At 42.8% G+C, this 21,964-nt stretch overlaps 2 protein-coding genes across 8 annotated transcripts in view; one reads left to right on the top strand and one right to left on the bottom strand.

Moving 5' to 3' along the window:
• PRICKLE4 (prickle planar cell polarity protein 4) overlaps nt 1–21,713 on the top strand; it is a 37,570-nt gene extending 15,857 nt beyond the window's left edge. The window contains exons 2-8 of one of the 2 annotated variants that reach the window (XM_061632278.1): nt 6,259–6,430; nt 7,389–7,499; nt 8,621–8,758; nt 9,720–9,923; nt 10,988–11,174; nt 12,362–12,658; nt 13,202–21,713. In XM_061632278.1, the coding sequence (XP_061488262.1) occupies nt 6,275–6,430; nt 7,389–7,499; nt 8,621–8,758; nt 9,720–9,923; nt 10,988–11,174; nt 12,362–12,658; nt 13,202–13,767 (1,659 nt within the window). In that variant the 5' untranslated portion in view covers nt 6,259–6,274 and the 3' untranslated portion in view covers nt 13,768–21,713. Of the gene's footprint in view, nt 1–6,243; nt 6,431–7,388; nt 7,500–8,620; nt 8,759–9,719; nt 9,924–10,987; nt 11,175–12,361; nt 12,659–13,201 lie in introns of both variants that reach the window. The other variant, XM_061632277.1, reaches the window with a different exon arrangement.
• LOC133387467 (serine/arginine repetitive matrix protein 5-like) overlaps nt 16,840–21,964 on the bottom strand; it is a 71,217-nt gene continuing 66,092 nt past the window's right edge. For all 6 annotated transcript variants that reach the window (XM_061632271.1, XM_061632270.1, XM_061632272.1 and 3 more), the window contains one exon: nt 16,840–17,678. In XM_061632271.1, the coding sequence (XP_061488255.1) occupies nt 17,499–17,678 (180 nt within the window). In that variant the 3' untranslated portion in view covers nt 16,840–17,498. The remainder of the gene's footprint in view (nt 17,679–21,964) is intronic.

Raw genomic sequence — 21,964 nt, 5'->3', positions numbered from 1 at the left:
ACTTACAGTGACCAATTAGCAAGGTGATACAGCAACCAGTCAGCAAAACAGTATTGGTGATAACACAAACATCCTGGCATTGTTAAACTGGTTAACGCAAACAGTGTGATGATAAACCACAGTCATGATTTAAGCCATAACTGACGGAATTGAATTGCATAATAAATTGTATTACAGTGGTTTCCTGCTGGAGTTTCCCTTTGAAGTTTCTTTCTTCAAGTATGGACACCTTGCAGAGTGCCTTAGTGGTATTACAGTTTAGGATTCTGCTTCATGTAATCTGATGAAGCAGATGATGGTCCACAAATGCTTATACTAATAAATATGTTAGTATTTATGGTGCCACAAGACTCTTTTAGTTTTTGCTACAACAGACTAACATGGCTACCTTTCTGGAAACTCCTTAGCTTAAGTTATCTGTGCTATTACAGCATTTTGGGAAGTAAGGTGCTGGGAACCAGAAAAATCTGATCTTTTTGTTTTTCCTCATTTGCTAGTTAATTTGCTAAGTTAATTATTGACCCAGGTGCAGACCAGCATAACCTGAGCTCTCTGTACTAATTATATTGGAAGAGGCAGCTCTGAGCTAGACACAGGCATGTGTGAACCCCAGCAAAAGAACTGTCTGCTTATTAGGCCAGGGGATTTTAGTTACCGAGAGTGCTTCCATGAATGGAGCTTTGGGGCAAAGGAGTAATGGCATCCCAGAGTCATGACACAAATGTAAAATTGAATTTGTACAAAGCCATTCTTCTCTCTCTCTGCTGTTCAGCCACAAAGTAGATCTCCTAGGACCCTCTGAGTGTGGTTTGGTGAACTGTCTCAGATAATACCTCCCTTAAACAGCTTTCCCTAACAAGCCCTTCAAAAGTCATTGGACTGTAGCTCCCATCCTCTCAGACCATTGACTGTGCTGGCTGGGGCTGATGCCAGTTGCAGTCTAACATGATATGGAGGGCACCAGGCTGGGGAAGGCTGTCCTTATATCAGACAGAACTCCAGTGTCTGCCTCTCTGACTGGACAAGGAATTTGTGCCAGTTAGACAGAAGAAACTTTCACAACCCTGCATGCTGAAACAGGGTCCTTGTTGTTGCATATGACCTTGTCATCTGCTTCCACTTTTTCTAAAGGCATAGCTGCTGATCATTCATCATTACTCTGTAGCATCTAACCCTTCCCCAACCCCATCCAGAGTCCCCCCCTCTCTCCCTCTCTCTCTCCCTCCCTCTTCCTCGCTCCCTCTCTCCTCCATGTGGAGCTGGGAGAGGAAATCTAGCTGGAGAGTGTCAGTCTCTGGGAAGGCATCCAAGCAGTCACAGGAGTTGAATTGAGCCATCAAATTACAATCTCTCTTTTGTTTTGGAAACAGTTATGAGGGAGGAAGGAAATGCGCAAGCAAGTACTGGAAAAAAGAACTGGGAGATGAGTCCACTTCCTTCCATGGTGTAACCATTAACCAGGAAAACTGCCCAGCGTAAGCCCCCAGTGTCCAAGCCTCAGAGAATTATTAACACTGCAGGTTTGTGAGGGTGTGAAGGGAAAAATATTGTTTACCACAGAGTCAGAGAAGAATAGATTAAAACCCATCCTAATGCAGGAACCCAAAGGGTCTCATGAAAATAAAAGTCATAATTGCAAGATACTTAGGGGAAATTTGTGCTTTGGGAAACAGAGTTAGTTCTCTGACTCACGCAACCTTTTTAAGTATGCTTGTTTTAAATAAGATTGACTATGGCAGCCTAGTCTGAATTAGCACAGTGACAGTGTTGATAGGTTTGCTACACACCCAGATGTCAGCATACTTATTGGTAACTGTATAACATTTTGCACACAATGGTAATGGATTGTGCTGGCGATCTGGGCATATGCCAAGCCTATTAACACAACCAGTCACTACATGAACATTAAAAATGTGTTGAATGAAATTGTTACCGTGCCTCAAATTGCTGAGGAGTCTTGCAGCAAATCAGCAGCACTGAAACCAAAGACTTAGAAAGCAGCAAAAATAAAACCACAGCTAGATTTCCAAAGGCTTGCCTAAAGTAGCAGGCCTTACAATGCAAGATGCCTTGTTGCCACCCTGGGCTCCCTGGGAGGGAGGGCAGAATATAAATCAAATAAAGAGTGGGGTTTAACTTTTTATGAGTGATAGGGTTATCAAGGTTTGACCCAAACTTTCTCAGGGTTAAAAAATATAAATAGACCAATGGCGCCATCTAGAGTGTCTGATTCAGAACTAAGGTGGCAGATGAAAAAGAGGCTGTGGCACCTTTTAATACAGGGGTGGGAAACTTTTGGCCCTCCCACTTTTGCTGAACTCCAACTCCCATCAACCCTAGCAAGCTGAACTCCAACTCCCATCAACCCTAGCAAGCATGGCCAATAGCCAGGGATAATGGAAACTGGAGTCCATCAACATCTGGAGGGACAAAGGTTTCCCACACTTGTTTTAATTGCTGAGAGAAACTGACAAGCTACACCTGCTGAAATTCGCTTTCTATACAACTATTAAAGGTTCAGGATCCCTGTCTTCTTTTTCACCTGGCCACCCGCCTTAGAACCCCTGCAAAGTACTATATAGGCCAATATCCTGAGTTTTATTTCCAGTCCATGTTCCCAGTTGAATCCCTCTAATAGAATAGCTCAACTAGTCACTGGCTAGTTCTTTTATAATGGAAGTTCAGAACAGTTAAGAAGTTGGAACCAACTTCTCACTAAATTTCTGAATAGTTACTTAGACTTATTGCATCAGAGACAGACTTCTTTCACTGTTTGGTTCACGTCAGTGGTGGCTGGGGGAGTGAGTGAGCACAAAGGCAGTGGTGTCCTCCTGGTAGCTACTGCCACCCCAGAGCTCCCTCAGACTTGCAGCCACCTCATTCTCCATCCCCATCTCAATGAGCACAGTAGAACTACTGTCAACAAGAAGCTACTGCCTCTGCTCCCTCTCCTCACAAGCCACTGCTGGTTCATACTACATTCCATCTAAGGAAAAACCAGCTTTAACTGGTCTCAGCTTCCCTTAAATATGTGAGGTATCTTCTCAGCAGCTTTTTCTCCTTGGAACTACCTGAAGACTGAAGATGCTCTGTAGGGACTTGAGAGATTGTAGGGACTTACATTCTCTCTGAATATGTGTTCTTCAGGAAAACTCTCAGAAGTATTTAGCATCCATCTTAGAGTCCTAAGTAGGTAAAACTCAAGATACTGCTTAAGGAGATAAGATATACAGTAACTACTTAAGTTAGATCAATGCTTTTATTGAAAATGTGTGTGGTTTGTTGCCTTTATTTTTCCCAAATAAACGTTCTGTATACACTTTGACCCCCCTTTAGGATGTACACCTTAATATGGTGAGGGGCTTTGAGAGTGTTGGAGAAGCTAAGAGCAATGCCATCAGGAGTCTAGACACCAAGAGGCTAAACTCCTAGCAGCAGCACCCAAGGCGGAATGGTCAAAGCTGAGACACCAGACTAAGATGCATCCAAACTCAGAGGAAGGCAGTGGTAAACCACCTCTGAATACCTCTTACCACGGAAACCCTATGAACAGAGTATCCAAAATGCAACATGAGGTAGTGCTGAAAGATGAGACCCCCTGGTCAGAAGGCACTCACCGAGCTACTGGGGAAGAACAAAGGACAAGTACGAGTAGCACTGTGACTAATGACGCAGCTGGGTCAAAGCCGAAAGGAAGCCCAGAGGCTGATGTGCACAGATAAGAAAGGAGAGTCCAGAGTTGTATGACTTACACAATAGGAACATGGAATGTGAGAAGCATGAAGCAGAGAAAGTTAGAAATTGTCAAGCAGGAAATGGAATGTATCAACATTACAATACTTGGCGTGAGTGAATTCAAATGGATGGGCATGGGACATTTTCAGTCAGACAACTACAACATTATGCAGGAAATGAGAAATTAAGAAGAAATGGGGTTGCTTTAATAGTGAGATGTTGCAAAAGCAATTAGGAGCTACAACGCAAGGTCTGAGCAAGTGATATCACTGAGATTTAATGGGAAACCTATTAACATAACCATCATCCAAGTCTATGCTCCAACTGCAAATGCAGAAAAAGAGGAACTGGAGAGATTTTATGCAGAAGTATAGGAGGAAATTGGTCACACACCAAACAAGATGTGCTGATAATCATGGGGGACTGGAATGGAAAAGTAGGGGACAGAGAAGAACTAGGAATTGTGGGGAAATGGGGCTTAGGAGACCAAAATGAAGCAAGAGAAAGACTTATTGAATTCTGTGAAGCCAATAATTTGTTTCTTGTGAACACATTTTTTGAGCAACCGAAAAGAAGACTGTATACGTGGACATCACCAAATCGTCAATATAGGAATCAAATTGATGATATAATTGGTAGCAGAAGATGGAGAAGTTCCATACTTTATGTGAAAACAAGACCAAGAGCAGACTGCGGTACAGATTGTGAACTGGTCGTATCGAAAATCAGAGTAAAGCTAAAGAAGAAAAACAAAACAATCATAATGCCAAAATACAGTTTAAATAACATCCCAGAAGAATATAAAGATCAAATAAGGAACAGATTCGAGGCTTTAAACTATATGGAGTGAAGTCAGAGACATTATCAGGGAAGAATGCAAAAAGACAATACCTGTAGTTAAAAAGAGAGAAAGACCTCAATGGATGTCTGAAGAAACTCTTAAAATGGTTCAAGAGGGAATGAAAGCAAAAGCAAGAGGAGATAGAAACACATTCAGAACCCTAAATGAACAATACAGTAGGCCCCCGCTTTACGGTGCTTTGCTTTACGGCACTTTGCTAATGCAACTGTCTCAATTAGATGTAATTAGACTAAAGCTCCACTCATACTGCGCTTGTTCCGCTGTTTTCGGGCATCGTGCGCCATTCTATTCAATGAGTTCTGCTTTTCAGCAGTTTTCGCTTTTCAGCAGGGGTCCGGAACGTAACCCGTCATGTGAGTGGGGCCCTACTGTACAGCTACTAGTACGCAGGGACAAAGAACTATTACAATAGTTATTGTATAGAAATAGAAGAGGACAACAGCTGATCTGCTTTTCGGCAGGGGTCTGGAACCTAACCTGTCATATGAGTGGGGCCCTACTGTAATATAAATGCATTATATTAGAGGAAAGTGCTTTGTAAACAACCGTCTATTAGGCAAAATTGTATAAAATGTATATATTAGGGGTAAATGCACTAAAATGCGGAAGACTTTTCTTGAGGACTTAAAAAAAAATCTCAGCCTGATGTGGAGAACTGAACTTAAGATTGGAAAAATAAGAAACAGAGAAACTAAAATTGATAGATTTGCCTATCCCTAGTTATGACTGCACTGTAAGTCTGAAAGCTGCCATTTTAATTTTCCACCAAGTCCCCAGAGCATTATGGGAAATTCAAATGACAGCTCTCACCTAGCCAACCAGTGCTGGCTAGAGAGCTGCTGTTGTTCTCTGCTGCCATCAGGTAAGCTGGCCAGGACCCCTGATATGTATTTTTATATATATATATGTGTGTGTGTGTGTATATATATTACTGTATATATAAACAAAAGCAAGTGAAAGAAGATTATATCAAAAGATGATTACATACAGTATATAAAGCACAACCATGCCCATCAGATAATACAAGAATGACAGTAGCCCCTACCCTGACTCCACCCCTTGCTAGTTATGGAAGCAAATCTCTAAAATTTGATTTGGGAGGATCCTGGTTTTGTAAATAAAAGCCCATGTCATTGAAAAGCTGCAGCACAGTATTCTTCTGGATATAACAATATTTTGTCTGGGCTTTTATTATTCCTCTACCTCTTACTGTCGAGAGCCAGTGTGGTATAGTGGTTAAAGTGCTGGACTACAACCTGGAAGAGCAGGGTTCGAATCCCCACACAGCCATGAAGCACACTGGGTGACCTTGGGCCAGTCACTGCCTCTCAGTCTTAAAGGAAGGCAATGGTAAACCTCCTCTGAATACTGCTTACCATGAAAAACCTATTCATAGGGTCGCCATAAGTCGGGATCGACTTGAAGGCAGTCCATATCTATTTACCTCTTACTGTACAACAAATGATCCTACAATGGTTTTAATGGTCAAACAATTATAAGTGATGTTTCCTATTGAACAAATGAATGATGGAGGCATGCCACCCCGGGCTCCTACTGGGAGGAAGGGCGGGATATACAGTAAATCAAATAAATAAATACTGTTCTATACAAGTCCCATTCAAGTGGGGATCATTTTCTTCATACAGGCCCTTCTTTTCCAGCACTTTCTTTCTGCGGATGTCCCATCCAAGCCCAACTTGGTCCCAGAGAGAGAAGGCTCCATGCAGTGGACTATTAGCCACCCTACTACCTGCTTCGTTTTCAGACAGTGATTCTGGCTGCGCCCTGGAAGATTATTCTGGAGGACCAATAACAGAAATTCTCCCAGCAGAGGTAAGGCAGCAAGTCACATCCTCTCCATTTTATGTTTCTTTCTATTTATGTTGTCTAAAATGTTGTGAGAGCTTTTCCTGGAAATGTCATGGCATCATTATTTTGTGGAAGTTTGCCTTTTCCCGTTTTGTCACCTGTAACTGCTGACAACTGCAAGGCTACTGTTAGTGCTTTTACTGATCTCTGGGCCTAGAAACCAAAAACACCCAGGACGCTTCCAGACAATGTTTGTTGAACGTTAATTTTGATTTATTTGCAGGTAGGTAGGACAACATCTGCTATTTAATGAGTATTTGTTCTCATCTGTTTGTGGGGAGGTTAGATGATGTTGCACCAAAGCATTTTCCTGTCACTTTCCTTTTTGCAAAAAGTCCAATTTTGGGGGGAAGTGGGTTTGGTGCACAAGACCTCCCAAACAACTATAATTGCGCAATCTGAATTTGCTAGTATGCAATTGAATCCCATCCAGAAATAGTAATTCTGGAACCCACAGATCTGTTCCTTCAGCGCCTCTGCAAACAGTGCTATGGCATGCTCCTACCCTTTTCCACGTTCTGATTCCAGAGAAGGAGTTGAAATTAAGGCAGTCAGAAATGGCAGAGCAAATTTGGCTGTATGTATCATGGTTTACCCAAGTACAAATGTAGCAGAGCAAGGTTAGCTTTTGAGAAATGGAGCCCCCTTTTTTAGGTTTCTGTGCTATAAATGCATGCTAATCCAGATGAATACTAAGCCATCTCTCCTCTCCTTGTTCTGCCAGTTCCATTTCATTAGTCCTTCAGCAAGAGACCCAGTTCCGCTGGGCTTCACCCTTTCCTACGGGAAACATCTCAGATCTTCAGCCAACTTAGCCGGGGGGGGGGGGAGGAAAGACCGCAGTGCAGGCAGCCATTGTTCCCCAAACTCTTAGGGAAAACACAGCTCCAGCTCTGCTTGTTAGTCTTGTTCGCTTTTGCAGGTGTCACCAAACTTTGGCTGCCACTCATCATCTGATGCTGTCCCTGCTGCCATTCAGAACCAGCTCCGCATCAAAACTCTACTCCAACAGCTGCCCCCACAAGACTGCGATGTAAGATTCATGAACTTCCCATCTAGTCTTCACTAGGCTGCCTTTCCTTGGTTGGAAAAAGTCTGCTAAAACTCTCTTTTCCAGACCGCATATAGTTGGTACTCCTTTTATGCACAAATAAATGTTAACAGGGCCAGTGGCTCTCAAGTGGTCTGGGCCAGATTTGTGCTATTATTTATACTCTTTGAGCCACCCTGTAATTCTGTTTAAAATCTAACCACAAAGCTCCATGGTAATTCTACAGAACTACTGCAAGAGAAGCTCACATGATACAGCTGTATGGCTATTATAAGTGAAGGTAAGAGTGTAAAGTTGGTGTGGCCCAGTTCTTCTACCTTCATATCCTGCCTCTAATGGAAAGCGGTAGCTAGAGGATGCAACAGGGAAGAAGGAACAGGAAATAAAGTGAGCAAATAATTTAGCCCCTCTTGTTTGCTTGCAGTGTTTTAGCATTCAGAAAGGTAGATACTTGGTGTACTTGTGTCTGCACCTCCTGATTCCAGTGGGTAGTACACATATACTTTCTTCCATCACAAATTCTCTGTTGCCTCGGTAGGTTTGTAGCTATGGTGACTTAAACCAGGACCACTAAGACCAAACTTCCTATAGCTACTGTAATGGAAGGCTTACAGGACACAGCAGTGAGGAAACTGGACAGGAGTGTTGTCTCTCCCAAAAAATACAAACCACCACAGGAGACTGGGAGACTGATGCCACCTAGTGCTGGTGTAATGCTCTCATTCTTTGTGTGGAGATGCATGTGATGGATGTTCTTAGCCATTAAAGAAAGACAATTAGGTTGCAGTCCTATTCAACACACTTACTTGAGAGTCAGTCTCATTGAGCACAGTGGGGCTTGCACAGAATGGCATGAGTTTAGAATTGGGTGACAGAAAAAGAGGACTTCTCTGTTGTACGTAAATTCAGGATTTACTATGATAGTTAACATGTTATAGGGACAATGTATTTATAACGTAGTATCTGTTCATTGTCCAGCTCTTCTAAAATTAATTGCAAATTATTTGACAGTAACTGTTGCTGCCTCTTGCATGTATCTGAAGTGAATATATTTATCTGAATGCCCCTTTGGGTCTTGACACAATGCTCTGATTTTATTCCAGGAGAGATATTGCCCATCCATTGGAGAAGAGGAGAGGGAGCACCTACGGACGTTTGCTACATGGCGACGGCAGGAATCACTGGGACAAGGAGTCACTTGCCTGGTGCCTCCCACAGCTCATGGGTGCTTTTGTAAAATGGTGAGCCATCCTTATCTTAAAACTGGGCACTACTGTTCTCATGATTGTGCGATGTCTAAGACCTAGCTTTACTTTTCCTGGCTCAGCATGAGAACACTGACTTTTGACAAGATTAATAAACGCACACACTGTGATATAAAATTAACAACAACTAAGGCCCAAGGAGTGAATATATTTTCGTCCCACCACCCCAAGCCTTTATAAGTCACCAAATATTTTCAAAATATTTTTACGTTTATTATGTATTAATTTTCACTCATGCCAGCCATTTTGGAGGCTTAATGTCAGACAGAAATAGGTGATAGAAATATTTTAAATCAACTTTTCCATAAAAGTTTAAATGAAAAAGTTGATTTTTCTCCTTTGAAAGGCTAATAAGAGTGCATCAAATGTCTATGAAGATCACAACCTGACAAGCCTGCCGAAGTTCCAGGCAGGAAATAGAAAGTGGTAATGGGCACATAATTCAGTTTCATGAGATTCTTAGCTTTCACTTGGAAAGCAAATAAAGTGTCTAACTCTTTTTTCTGGGAAGCTCTGTGGGCAATGCCTGCTGAAATCTCGGAAGCTAGAGAGGTAACTGAATAAGACTGTTAGGTTAAGAGGGGAAGCTTTGATGTCATGGCCTCCCACGACTAGAAAAACCATACTGTTCTAACTGCCTTGAGATTTGTATGAAGAGTAGTATAAAAACATTTTAAACATGCCAGAATAAATTTTCCCAAACAACAAATATTGCAAAATTATGCACAAGAAAAATTGTGTAAACTTGTGTTGTTTGTATCATTTGTTCAGGTTGCAGAATTTATATTTTCATACTGAATTTGGATTGCCTGGGCACAATACATTTTTACATCTAGTACACACAGCCGTGATCACAAGATGATCTCATTTGGTACTGTACAAAGAACAGAATTACTATACACCTTAGATAAAGAGATTGTGTCTGTTTGATTTACAGTGTGATAAGAGGATGATAAGAGGTGAACAGAGTGTATTTGCACCTAAGCTGGGAGATCAGTGTTACTGGCATCCTGCCTGTTTTGTATGTCACACCTGCCACCATCCCCTCGTAGATCTCATCTACTTCATTCGGGATAGGAAGATCTATTGTGGTCGACACCATGCAGAATTCTTCCACCCACGCTGTGCTTCATGTGATCAAGTAGGTATAGCATTTAAAACCACTTACGTGACAGTGTTACTTTTGCTCTTGTAATGACATAGAGTGTGCCACTAATTGAGTAGTTATCTCCAAATTGCTACATCAAACCACTGATGGCCTTAATCTACCACCCTCAGTCTGGTGATGACTCCCAATAAAAAATAGAAATCTTCCTAGGTAATCTATAATATCCACTGATCCACAATGAGGTGGTACTTGCTGTCTCCAAAAGACCAAAGTGGGAAGGATCGATTCAAATGATACTGTATTGCAAGTAAGGAAATGAAGTTTGTGGGAAGACAGAAGCTCCATTGGGAAAGGAAATTTCATCCTCCCATCATGCATGCTCTTTTACTGTCCCATGGAGGAATCCAAATAGTGAGGAGGAACGCTCCCAAATTTAATACAAACAGCACTATGGTGGTGTGTTACAGCAAGTTCACTGTGGCTTGACTTGCTAAAAGGAAAAAGCCTCCTTCAGCAGCTAAGCGTATCTTCGTATACACCTGGCTTGAGATTAATGATATGTATCCTGCATTTTCACAACAATAATACCCAAGTTTGAAAATCTGTTCTATTTTTTATGAAGGCAGTTTTTGAATGTTTGTAGCTGCATAGATAAGTTTAACAATGTATAGGCTGGAGTTGATGAAATCTTCAAAGCCTTGGAGGGTCTCAAGAAGATTTCAAATAGCCAGACAATAAACATTATGGCACACTTCCTTGACCCTTGTCATAAATGAGAAAAGCAAAATAAAACAATTTATAAACTTTTTAAAAATGTTTCCATAATTTGTTCAGGTTGGAAAAAATATCTTTTTCTTTTAGGACAGAATACGTACAGACTGACGTTAGGTAAAATGAGGAAGCTGTTGATTTTGCTGAATATGTTAATGCTTTGAAGCAGAAAGCTGTATGCCTAGAACTACACCAGTGCAGCAAAGGATTCTGTGAATTTGTAACCATAAATTAGGAGCCAGAAAGCATCTCTTAGTTCAAAGAACACTGCACGCTCGATATCTGGCATGTGGCAACATAGGCTTTCATTCCATCTGTCTCTTCAGCTGATCTTCACGCCAGAGTGTATGGAGGCAGAAGGCATGTGCTGGCATCAAGAACACTTCTGCTGCCTTGAGTGTGACTTGCCTTTGGGAGCACAGCGCTATGTCATGAAGGGTGGCCAGCCATGCTGCTGTGCCTGCTTTGAGAATCTTTATGCAGATGTCTGTCAAGCTTGTGGAGAGATTATTGGTAGGTGGTCTTACACAGCAACATAGGAGCGTTCTTTATACCAAGTTAGATCATTGTCCATCTAGCTCAGCACTGTCTTTGCTAACTTGTAGCAGTTCTCCAGGATTTCAGGCAAGGGTCTTTTGCAGCCCTATCTTGATATTGAACTTTGGACCTTTTGCATGTAAAGCTTATTCTCTATCATTTGAGTTAGAGCCCTATTTACTTGTAAAAATGTATTGAAAGCACTGTGTCTACAGGCTGCTGCACTTGAGGCTAGAGGTGACTTAGCTGCAGGGAGCATAGCATTGTTCTGGTCTCACTTGGGAGCAGTTTATCATAATCAACGCTACCATCAACAACAACGCAATTTAATTGCCCATCCTTAACTATCAGCAACAATGCAGTGAAGTGGACCACTATTGCATGCTTTTCAATGATTGGTCAATACGCATCTCTTTTACCCAGGCCTTTGGCTGAGTGATCGTCTTCCCTCTTCCTGCATTGCTGTTTTCTGGTTTTAATGTAATTTGTAATTGTTTTAATTATGGTATTTTGTAACCCACAAACAAACAGACATCTTAATGGCCTAGTTGCAACATAAAAATGTGAGTGCCTTGCTGAGTAAAATGAAACACCCTCCTAGGCCAGTACTTTGTTTCTAATACAGGCTAGATGCTGCTAGGAAGGTTGCAAACAGAGCATGGTGGAAATAACTATCTCTTGTTTGTCTCAAGCATGTGGTAACCTAGATATCTATTAATGTCTGTCATTTTCCCCATGCAAACCCAGTTCACATTTTTCCCCTAAACTAAAGAGGCTAACTGGTAGAAGATGAAGAAACATTAGTTTGATGTTTTAGCACCACTGGCATTGCAACTTAGCTCACTTTGTGGGGCTTTATCGAGCAGATTGATCATATAAGCTTAGCTTGTATGATGTAGGGAGAGTGTCTGTGTATTAAATTATTAGGTGACTGGATGAAGTTACCAAATTAATCTTCAGCCTCTATCATCATAATCACCATCACCTTTCTGTCCTGACAGTCTGAAAGCCTTTTCTTTCATCCTCTTCTTAGAGGTGTGAAACATACCTGAGTAGATCCCCTTCTTAACTGGGGGCCAGGACCCTTCAGCAATAAGTGCAAATAAAGTTCTACATTAACATTGTCTAGTGTGAAATTAGGGTTCTTTGTTCTGCTCTCACAGGTGTTGACAGTGAGCAAACCACCCTCCAAGGTCAACACTGGCATGCCAAAGGCACCTGCTTCTGCTGTAGTCTTTGCCAAAAAGCACTGCAAGGCCAGCTGGTCACCACTTGCAAAGGGCTCCTCTTCTGCTCTGAGGCCTGCAGCTTGGAGAAGGAATCGGTCTTGTCTTCCACTGGCTCAGATTCCTCAGACTCTGCTTTCATCTCTGTTCCATCCCCTAACTCAACACCTATCTCCAGAACTAGAAACAGCAGCCCAGGCTATTTTTCTCCAGCTGCAAGACCTGATGCAGATGGTAAGAAGTCTTTGGTGATCAACCTTCAGCAGCAGGGATGATACAGGCACCTTTCATCCAAACCCAGTCAAAGGTTCCCCAGTCCTACCTTATCATATGCCTGATGCAGGGTTGATTCCAGATTTTGGGGGTCCCTTGGGCAAATGCCACACCATTGCACAGACGCAGAGGGCAAGGCAAACCAGGCTGTTTGCTCCTTCTCCCTGCTCTTGTCACTGCTTGTATAATTACAAGAATAAGTGAACAAGTAGGAACAGCAAGGAGGCCAGGGGGCTCAGCATGTGCCCCATTCTGATGTTCAGGCTTCTGCATGTGTGTTCTGATGTTAATATTGTCTGCAACAGATATGGGGAACCTGTGGCCCTCTAGGTGTTGCTAGGCTACAACTCCCTTCATCCCTATTTGGTTGTGCTGGCTGGAGCCTAACAACAGGTGGAGGGGCCACATAGCTTCCCCTTATAGACTTCATTCAGTAGTCAGGTTTGGGAGTTCAGGGTTATCACTATACTGTCTTATACGTATGCTTTTTTATTTTTCTGGCAGTGGAAACGCTTCAGACATCTGGCAGTTCATCATTGTGTCCTGAGTTCATGAGCCAGGAAGAAGCAGGCGCTATTCTCAGAAACAGAACAATCTCTCAACAGCCTGATGAACTTGAACTACTGGCTGATTCTCCTCAAGTGGAGGGGGGAAACTCAAGCCCCTCTAGGCTAGAATTAGCTCAGAGTACTGTCAGTTTTAAGAACGTAATCCTAGGGTCCACTCTCACACTAACACCTCAGCAACAAGCTGGAGGTGATCACTTTAGAAGCAGTATCTCTGTAGCGTCACATGTGTCAGTGTTGATCAGGGACTTCTCACAGAGACCGCACAAAGACAGCATGGGTGAGCAGGAAGCTGTGGTGGAACAAGCTGACACTTGGTGCCCTACTTGCTCATCTTCTTCAGAGTCTGACTCTGAGCCAGAAGGCTTCTTCTTTGGAAAGCCCATCCCAAAGCCTGGGGTCAGACACATTGCTCTCCCTGATATGGAGCAGGAGACACTTGCCAAAGGAATAGGGTGGGCAGCCAGAGCACGGGCAAGCAGCAAACACTGCAGTATATCCTAGAGAGAGCATATCCTGAAAAGAATAGGAGGGAGTAGTGTCACAAGCTCTGTGTGTGTGTGCTCGCGCATGCGTAAGTAAAAGAATGAAAAACCTTCTCCCTACACGTGCAAAGCAGAAAGCTAAGCAAGTCTAGGCTGGTTAACTCAGGAAGAATTTGGTATAGCAGAGTTGAGTGAGAAACAAGGTTTTCATAGATATAGAGTTTGGTCACGTGTTTTCAGAGTCTTTGGAACTGGCATTCTCCTCAGTGGCCTGCAGCTCCCCCCCCTTTCTCTTTTGAATGTGTAACTAAGCCTTTCGACTTGGCTGTTGTCCACTCTACCACACTCACATTCTCCAGTGCCCCCTTTTCATAATGATTTTTAGAAACAGGTAGAAAAAGCTGGAGAGGGAAAGGCTTTTAGGTGTGTGTGTACTTGCTTCTCCCACTAACGAGGAGGGGTGCATGTGAACATGCCCATTCTTTTCCAAAGGCCAAAGGTTCTGTTGATGCTCTGCAGACATTTTTCCTATGAAGTGCAGAAAGCAGAGATGAAACAGAGGCTTTTTAAAGTAGCTTTGGAATCCACCTTGGCTGGTACTGTGAATACTGTGGTTTGGTTTTTTAGGTACTACAGTTTGCTTGTGTGACTGGATGTTCTCTGCTGCTCCCTACTGGCAGCTGTGATAATATTTTGGTGGCTAGTGATACTGAAGGCTATCGGGAGATCATAGAATCATAGAATAGTAGAGTTGGAAGGGGCCTATAAGGCCATCAAGTCCAACCCCCTGCTCAATGCAGGAATCCAAATCAAAGCATTCCCAACAGATGGCTGTCCAGCTGTCTCTTGAATGTCTCCAGTGTCAGAGAGCCCACTACCTCTCTAGGTAATTGGTTCCATTGTCATATGGATAGTGGAGACCATTATAATCCTGACAATTCCAGATTCATGATCCTTAAAATCTGGATGAATTGTATCTATCACTCTGTGCACATAGATTTTAATTACTAGACTGATCTTAAAAGTTGTGTCTGGTTTCCAAACACTGTCCCCCTCTTGATAAAATGTTATCAGACAGCCTTTTCCCAACAAATACTAACAATTTTGTGCGAAAGGACAAGCACAAAGGCCCTTCCAGCATTTGTACAGCAACTAACTGCTGTCTAACAACAAAACTGAGATCCTGACAAAAGCAGTTCAGAGTAGAAATGCCATAGGATTTGGCTGCAAGGTTTGTACCAACTTGCCCCATCCCTCCCAACATGGACATTTCTAAAAGCTCCCCCTTTGCAAATGTCTGCATCAACATGATGGGGAGTATGGTATGCAATGTTGGGGTGGGAGTAACTTATATAGTTCCACTGATACTTTGTTTTGATGTGTGACTAAGAATAGCTGAATAGAGCTAGCGTAATCTGCAATTCCACCTTAAAGGAACATAGTTATTAAGTTAGAGCAAGTTGCCCTTTTTGTGTTTTCTGAACATGTTTACAATGTAGTGGCACCATACGGCCTGGCCCTGTCACCCAAGATGTCTGTGCAGTGAGAATGGATGCCTGCAAGGTGAAGCCTACACATGAACAGCCACTGACATACCGTACCATTATGCATAGGGCTGGGGAAAAGTTGTAGTTCACTCCACAATTTGGAGCAAACCTCCCTGATACACACACAACAGACCATGCTGCATTGAAAGATAGACATCAGGATGAGATTACGTGCCTCGAGCCTTTCCAAGCAGGGTTTTTCCCAACTTATTTTTTAAACAAGGTGCTGCAAATATTTCCCTGGTTCTTTTTTCTTGGTTGTAGTCCATTTCTAGCTGTTTACTGCACCTAGGAAAGCATGGTGCTTACAGCCCTTGTTCAAAACTTTTAAGTAAAAAGCCTCTGGAAGCAGAGTTGCATTATGATGTACCTCCCTTTCCTAGATAATTGTACAGAGAAAAAGATGGCTATCTTCACCACTTCTGGGGTGTTTTATTCAAAGGTTTTCAACATATGCTTTCCTAGCTTCTCCAAGCAGCTAGAAACCATCTAAAAGCAAGGTTGGGGGGCAACATACCAGAGAAGTCCTCACAGACCATCTTGTCAGTACTTTTAAAGCAATTTAAATGCTTTGAAAGCATTTCTGAGGATTTTCCCTTAAAAAAATCTGCATGGATTTGGGAGAGGACAGCCCTGCCAATCTACTCTTGTGTAAGGGACATAGAGTGGATCAAGACTCTTTCATTCATCCCTAGTTACACATGGAAGAAACATGCAAAATAGTGTAATTCAGCAGAGCCCTGCAGGCAGGACACTTCAGTTACTAGACTACAGCATGGCTGCTTAAGTTCATTGTACAGCACACATTGTAGCACAGAATTTATGAAACAAGGCTGTACCCCTTTATCCATGTTCTGCATACATGTTGCTCCTTTCCAGCTCACCCACCCAACGTTTGCATATTCAACAGGTTAGAGGTAAAAGTAAATAGATTAACCCTGCCTTAATCTCATTTGAATGCTTGACTTGGCAACCATAAGCAGAATGCCAGGACTGGCACCAGGCGTGACTGGGCCCTTGACACCAGACTGCCTCAGCCCTTGGTCGTCATGCTCGCCGACATCCCCTCTTGACACAGGTGGCACAGGCTTAAATGGGCCCACCCAAACTCCTGCGTTCCTGTATATGCCTGTCATCACCCAAGATAGCAGCACAGGAGTCAACACCTTAGGGTCACCCCCACTGCCATCTTGGGTGATGGCAGGCATGTTGCCCAACTCGGGAGGTAGGTGGAGTGTGTGGGCCTATTTAAGCCTGTGCTGTCTGCATCAGGGGGTGTTGCTGGGGAGGGTGGAGCTCCCACTCCATGATCTGCATCAGCTTGCTGGGTGCAATTCACTGCAGACCACGGAGCAGAAGCTCCCTTCTCCTAGCTTAAGGAGGGGCCTTTCTGCATCGCAGGGACCTCTTAGCCAGTGCCCGACCTGGCTGGCCGCTGGTGCTGGACCTGCAGAATGCTAAAAGAATGTCACACAATTTTATAGTTGACTGAACAATGATAGTTCAGGGAAAGCACACTAATCAATAAAGGCAGCTCCAAGAGATTCGTTGCCTCCATTTTATTATTTGCAAAAGAATTTTAAAAATTCAGTAAATGAATGTTAAGAGTTTCAGGATGGCTTATTAGGTAGGGGGGCTACAGAACCTGCATCAGACAGGAATCCTCCACTTTCTCTCTGCCTGTAATTGCAGGACAGCCAGAATTCAAAAGAATGCTAAAAAATGCAGAATTAACCATTGGAAGGCTTGTTGCAAGATGAAAGGACAAACATTTCTAACAGGTAATCCTACCAGGATAGTATGGCAAAACTAGCTTACCACCCCTACCCTAACCTACCTACTCCTGCACTGAGTTTCTGACCCCTTCAGAAGCCCATAGGCTGCATCAACACTTCTCAAAATAATCTACACTTCTGAAAAATAATTTCCTTACAAGGATGTACCTTTATTCTCCCCCATCCCAAGCATCTTTCTTATCCTTTTATTCAGTACTACAGCAACAATACTTGCAAGCCTGCCTACCCTTGCCTCTGCAGCCTATTGCTGCTGCAGCCTAAACTCATATTTCTCATCTCTGCTGCCAAGAAGCTTCCTCCAGTGCTACTCTTTTGCTACCAAATCCAAAATGTATGCCACTTCATATCCCACTGACTCTTGTGCAACAGGCCATAGTTACACCAGACAGATCGCCCTATTTGCCTTCTCAGCTGGCATCCGCTAAGTCATAACTGTCAATGAAGTTCTTCAGCATGCATTCGTAGTAGTTCCCAATTCGCCTCAAGTTGGTCCGCAGTGCTGCTTCCATTGCCTCCTCCATGCAGGGCTTTGTTTTCAACAGCATTGTGGCCACTGCTGCAAAGTTAAGGAGTACCCGCTGATAGGCCTGCAGGAAAGGACAGAGGGGTCTGTCAGGCAAGAGAGCCACTGTGTGAGCAACCACTGAGGATGCAATTCTGAACACCACATCTCCACATCAGGAAGGGTGAAACTGACTCCTCCCAAATTGCTATTTCAAAAAATTATTGCTGATCCTATGGATCCCCTGCTGTGATGTCATGCTGCCAAAATTGGTGTTTTTTTGCTGACCGCTCCCATAGGTCCCCCATGGTGACAGTATGATGCCAAATTTTTATATTTTGTGGTTCTCCAAGCTCCCCTATTTAGCAACTTTTAAAAAATTAATTTTAATTATACAGTATCTCTACACATAAAAGCCACCATGCTGCAGTTTGCTTTGCCACAAACAGGTGGTGCTGTAAACTGCAGTGTGGTTGCTGCAGCCCAGGCAATTACACTGAGGTGATGGTCCAGCAGGAGAAGCAGCACAGGAAGGAGAAAGGTGGCTGGAAGTGGCCAGCCTCAGGGTTGTCAGCTACAGCAGCAGATTATCAGGCCAGCTACCCACTGGTTCTGGCTGCCTTCCTCTTTCCCATGCTTCTCCTCTTATCCTATCCATCCAAGCAGGGGCAAGGCAGTCAGGCAGCCACCAAAGCAACCAACTGCAGAGCATGAGCGCACATAAGGTGGGCTGGTGGTGAGTGAGGTGGTGGCCATGCATCAATGCCTGGGGGCACTGGGAGGTTTGGCAAGGGAGTGGGGGGTAGCTGAGGTTGCCGTTCCTAGGATTAGGTAGTGCAGTTGGTGTGTGAAGCACATGGGTGGCAGTCCCTAGCAAGTCTCTCTCATGCACACACACACACAGTTTATGTGATGCCAAAAGGTTTTTTTGTAATCCTCCAAACACTCCCATTAGTTTTTTTTTCAAGCCCCCTTTTACACTTTGGTAACACCCACTTTGACATGAAGCCCTGGATAACATGGCCCTCCATCTGAAAAAGATTAGCCACCCCTACCCTACGAAATAGCTGTAGTCACTGGCCATTGTAATGGTCAGAGTATGCAAAAAGCACAAATAAATTTGAAGGTGAAACATAAAAGAAAACTGGTAAGTGGCACATAACGCCATCATACTTCAGCAACAGCTTTAAGGCTGAAGTAGCAAAGAGTTTCCCATTGCCATAGCTATCAAAGTTAGTCACACTGCACACACTTAGGATCATCAATAACCCAGTCACACAATCAGGGCAATGGTGAAGGTGGATTTGTTACATCACCTCAATAAATGGTTATGGGTGAAGTGGGGATTCTAGTCTGTTCTAACAAGTGTGAAAAGCAAATAAGAATGCTTGTCATTTCAGATCAATAGCATACACAGCAGAGACCTCTCCAAAATCCCGTATCTAAATCGGTCCAATATCGCTACCAAGCACTCTTCTATTCCAAATGTTCTTTCTAGTTCTGTCTCCCTGACCATCTACAAACCATTTTTCCAAGCCTGACGGTGACGCTGAAGGGAAAAGGAAAAGCTCAGCGGAATATTCTGTCTCAGGATCCCAAATGGGCTAAGAATATGCCTCCAGAGTTCCCCAGTTCTTGTTCCTACTGGCATGTTCATATTGTAACTGTGTACGATTTCTGCACTATTCTTGCTTTTAAAAAAATAAAAAGCAATAGGATGGCACTACATGTATCACTACAGGCAAGTACAAATAATATATACAGCATTAATAATTCCTGCAAACCAAATGTGAGAAGTATTATTCTTGTGCTATGCAGGGGCTGCATCAATGTAAAATGGCTCCACTTATGCTCTATCCTTAGCAATAGCAGACTCACCCTTATTGGTGTGATTTTGGCTTTTTCATTATCATCCATATGCTCACTGGAGCAAATGACTATAGTCTCAATTTAGAATTTGTTTTTAATGGGGGAAAATGTGGGTTTACTGAATCCAGCACAAAATATTTAGTTTTTCACCATTTAAATTTACTGGGCTAATGTTTCATGACACAGATGAAGTTCAAACAGTTCTCTTATGCTTTCCCCAAACAGCCATAAAGCAACAAACAATCTTACTTCCTCAGCTACCCTTCTTATCTTTCAAGGGTAGCCTCACTGTCTCTATCTTGTTGGCCTCTATGTCTTTCATCCGGCCTTTCTGCTTATTTGTAACAGTTCAAAAGATACTGCAATTGTGCAGAAGGGGTCCAGACTCTCAGTTCTTCTTGTCGCCTTCCCTGTCTGCCACCTACTTTCCCCCTCACGCCCTACATGAATGGAACATAGGAAACTGCTTCAGACCATTGGTCCATCCAGCTCAGTAATGTATATACTGGCTGGCAATATCTCTGCCGGATTTTAGTAAGGAATCTCTCCCAGCCCTACCCAGAGATGCTGGGGATTTAACCAGGGCCCTTCTGCAAGAAAAGCAGATGCTCTACCACTGAGCTACGCCTCTTCCCCTTTTGAAATTAGGCCAAAGGCCACATGTGGCCCTCAGGTTGTCCACTCCTGCTGTAAAGGACGACAACTCACAGTGGCTAATTTATGAAATGAAAAGATCTGGGATTCAAAGTATGCATACAAGTTAAACTCCCTGATCTGGAGGTTTTTGCCTCTAGTCTCAGCTGTATGGAATTGGGCTATGATTACTTGATGGTGGATGAAAGGAATGCAGACAGATCCAATCCTGGAATAGGCAGGTAGACTCAAGGGCTAAGCCCTGGTCAAATTCAGCCCAGAGTCATGGCATAGCTAAATTCAGATTATAAGAAAATAATTTCAAATGTTCACTAATTTTTCTGGGGAGTTATTTAATTGCATTGGGGAAAGGGCCATAGTTCAGTGGCAGAGCATCTGCTTTGCATACAGAAAGTCCTGGGTTCAATCCCTGGCATCTCCATGTCAGTCTGAGAATGTCCCCTGCATGAAACCTTGCAGAACTGCTGCCAGTCAGTGTAGATATACTGAGCTAGATGGACTAATGGTCTGGCTCCATCAGTTTCTTATATTCTTCCCCTTTGTATGACAACCAAGTAATATTGTTTGTAAAGTGTGCATTTGCTATTTGTTAAAACAAATACATTTTTATTGTTTTTTTTCTGAATGTATCATTCAATAAAAAAGACATGAAATTCAGAACGTGTCAAAGCAACAATATTGGCTGCTTTGTTTCACCTTAAACAAAAGTCAGTCGAGATAATTTATCTGAGGTGAACTAAAGCAGTAAATACACACTTTGCAAACATATTCAGGGTTGTGGAACCTTTTTCCAGCCTGAGAGCCATGTTCATTTATGGACAATCTACTGGGAGCCACATGTCTGTAAAGGATGGGGCCATAGGCAAAAGTGGTTGGAGGAATGCAGCCATGCAAAACTCAGAGGTTTACACACTTACATACACACAAACTTTCCATCCTCCATCCAGGCAAGCAAAAGGCATCATCAAGAGTTAAGGACACATTTCAACCAGGCAAAAGCACTCAAGGATTGTCTGGAGCAGGACCAGTGAGGGGTATGGCCTGCTGAAAGCCAGACAGAGAGGCCTGAGTGGGCCACATTCGGCCCCTGCACCTGAGGTTCCTCATTCCTGTTTTATCCATTTACCTCCTGACAAATGGCATAAGAATTGTCCAGGGAACAGTAACACAATGGACCTGAGATTCCCTTTTTAAAGCAGAAAATGGAGTAAAAGTGGGAGAAAGAAATAAGAGATGTTTCCAGGCTGAACAAAAAAGGAAAGGACAAAGGAAACGGGATATGATCATGTTTGGGGAAAGGGTGTGGTTTAAACTAGAAACTTTTGCTCAGTGAAGAACAGCTCATTAGATAACAGAAATCTAGATAACAAAAACATTTTTTCCAATCAGCCTTCTAAAATCTTTTATTGCAGTTGGTATCTGTCTTGGATTTGAATTGATTTTATGTATGTGCTATTATTTTAAATGCTTTTAATATTTATAATTATTTAAAAAATGTTTTTATATATGCAATTGTTTTTATATATGTAACTCTGTTATATATGTTATATTGTAAATCACTTCGGGATGCCTCATGGGAAGCGATTCATAAATAAAACAAACAACAAAATAATGTTGGTTTGGCAACTTTTGGTGTCAGGGATAAGTATTCTGCTTCCACACATTCAACTTGCAAGGTCATAAAATAAATTGGTCATGACCCAAAGGTCTCCACTTCCTTCAAAATGCGACTACTCTGCCTCTTTTTGCCAACCTCGTTCTCTCCAGATGGTTTGGACTACAACTCCCATCAGCCCCAAGCAGCATGACTATGCTGATGGAAATTGTAGTCCAAAGCATCTGGAGGAA

This window comes from Rhineura floridana, chromosome 6 (genome assembly GCF_030035675.1).
Source record: "Rhineura floridana isolate rRhiFlo1 chromosome 6, rRhiFlo1.hap2, whole genome shotgun sequence".
NCBI lineage: Eukaryota > Metazoa > Chordata > Lepidosauria > Squamata > Rhineuridae > Rhineura > Rhineura floridana.
This window is presented reverse-complemented; position numbering and strand designations above follow the sequence as displayed.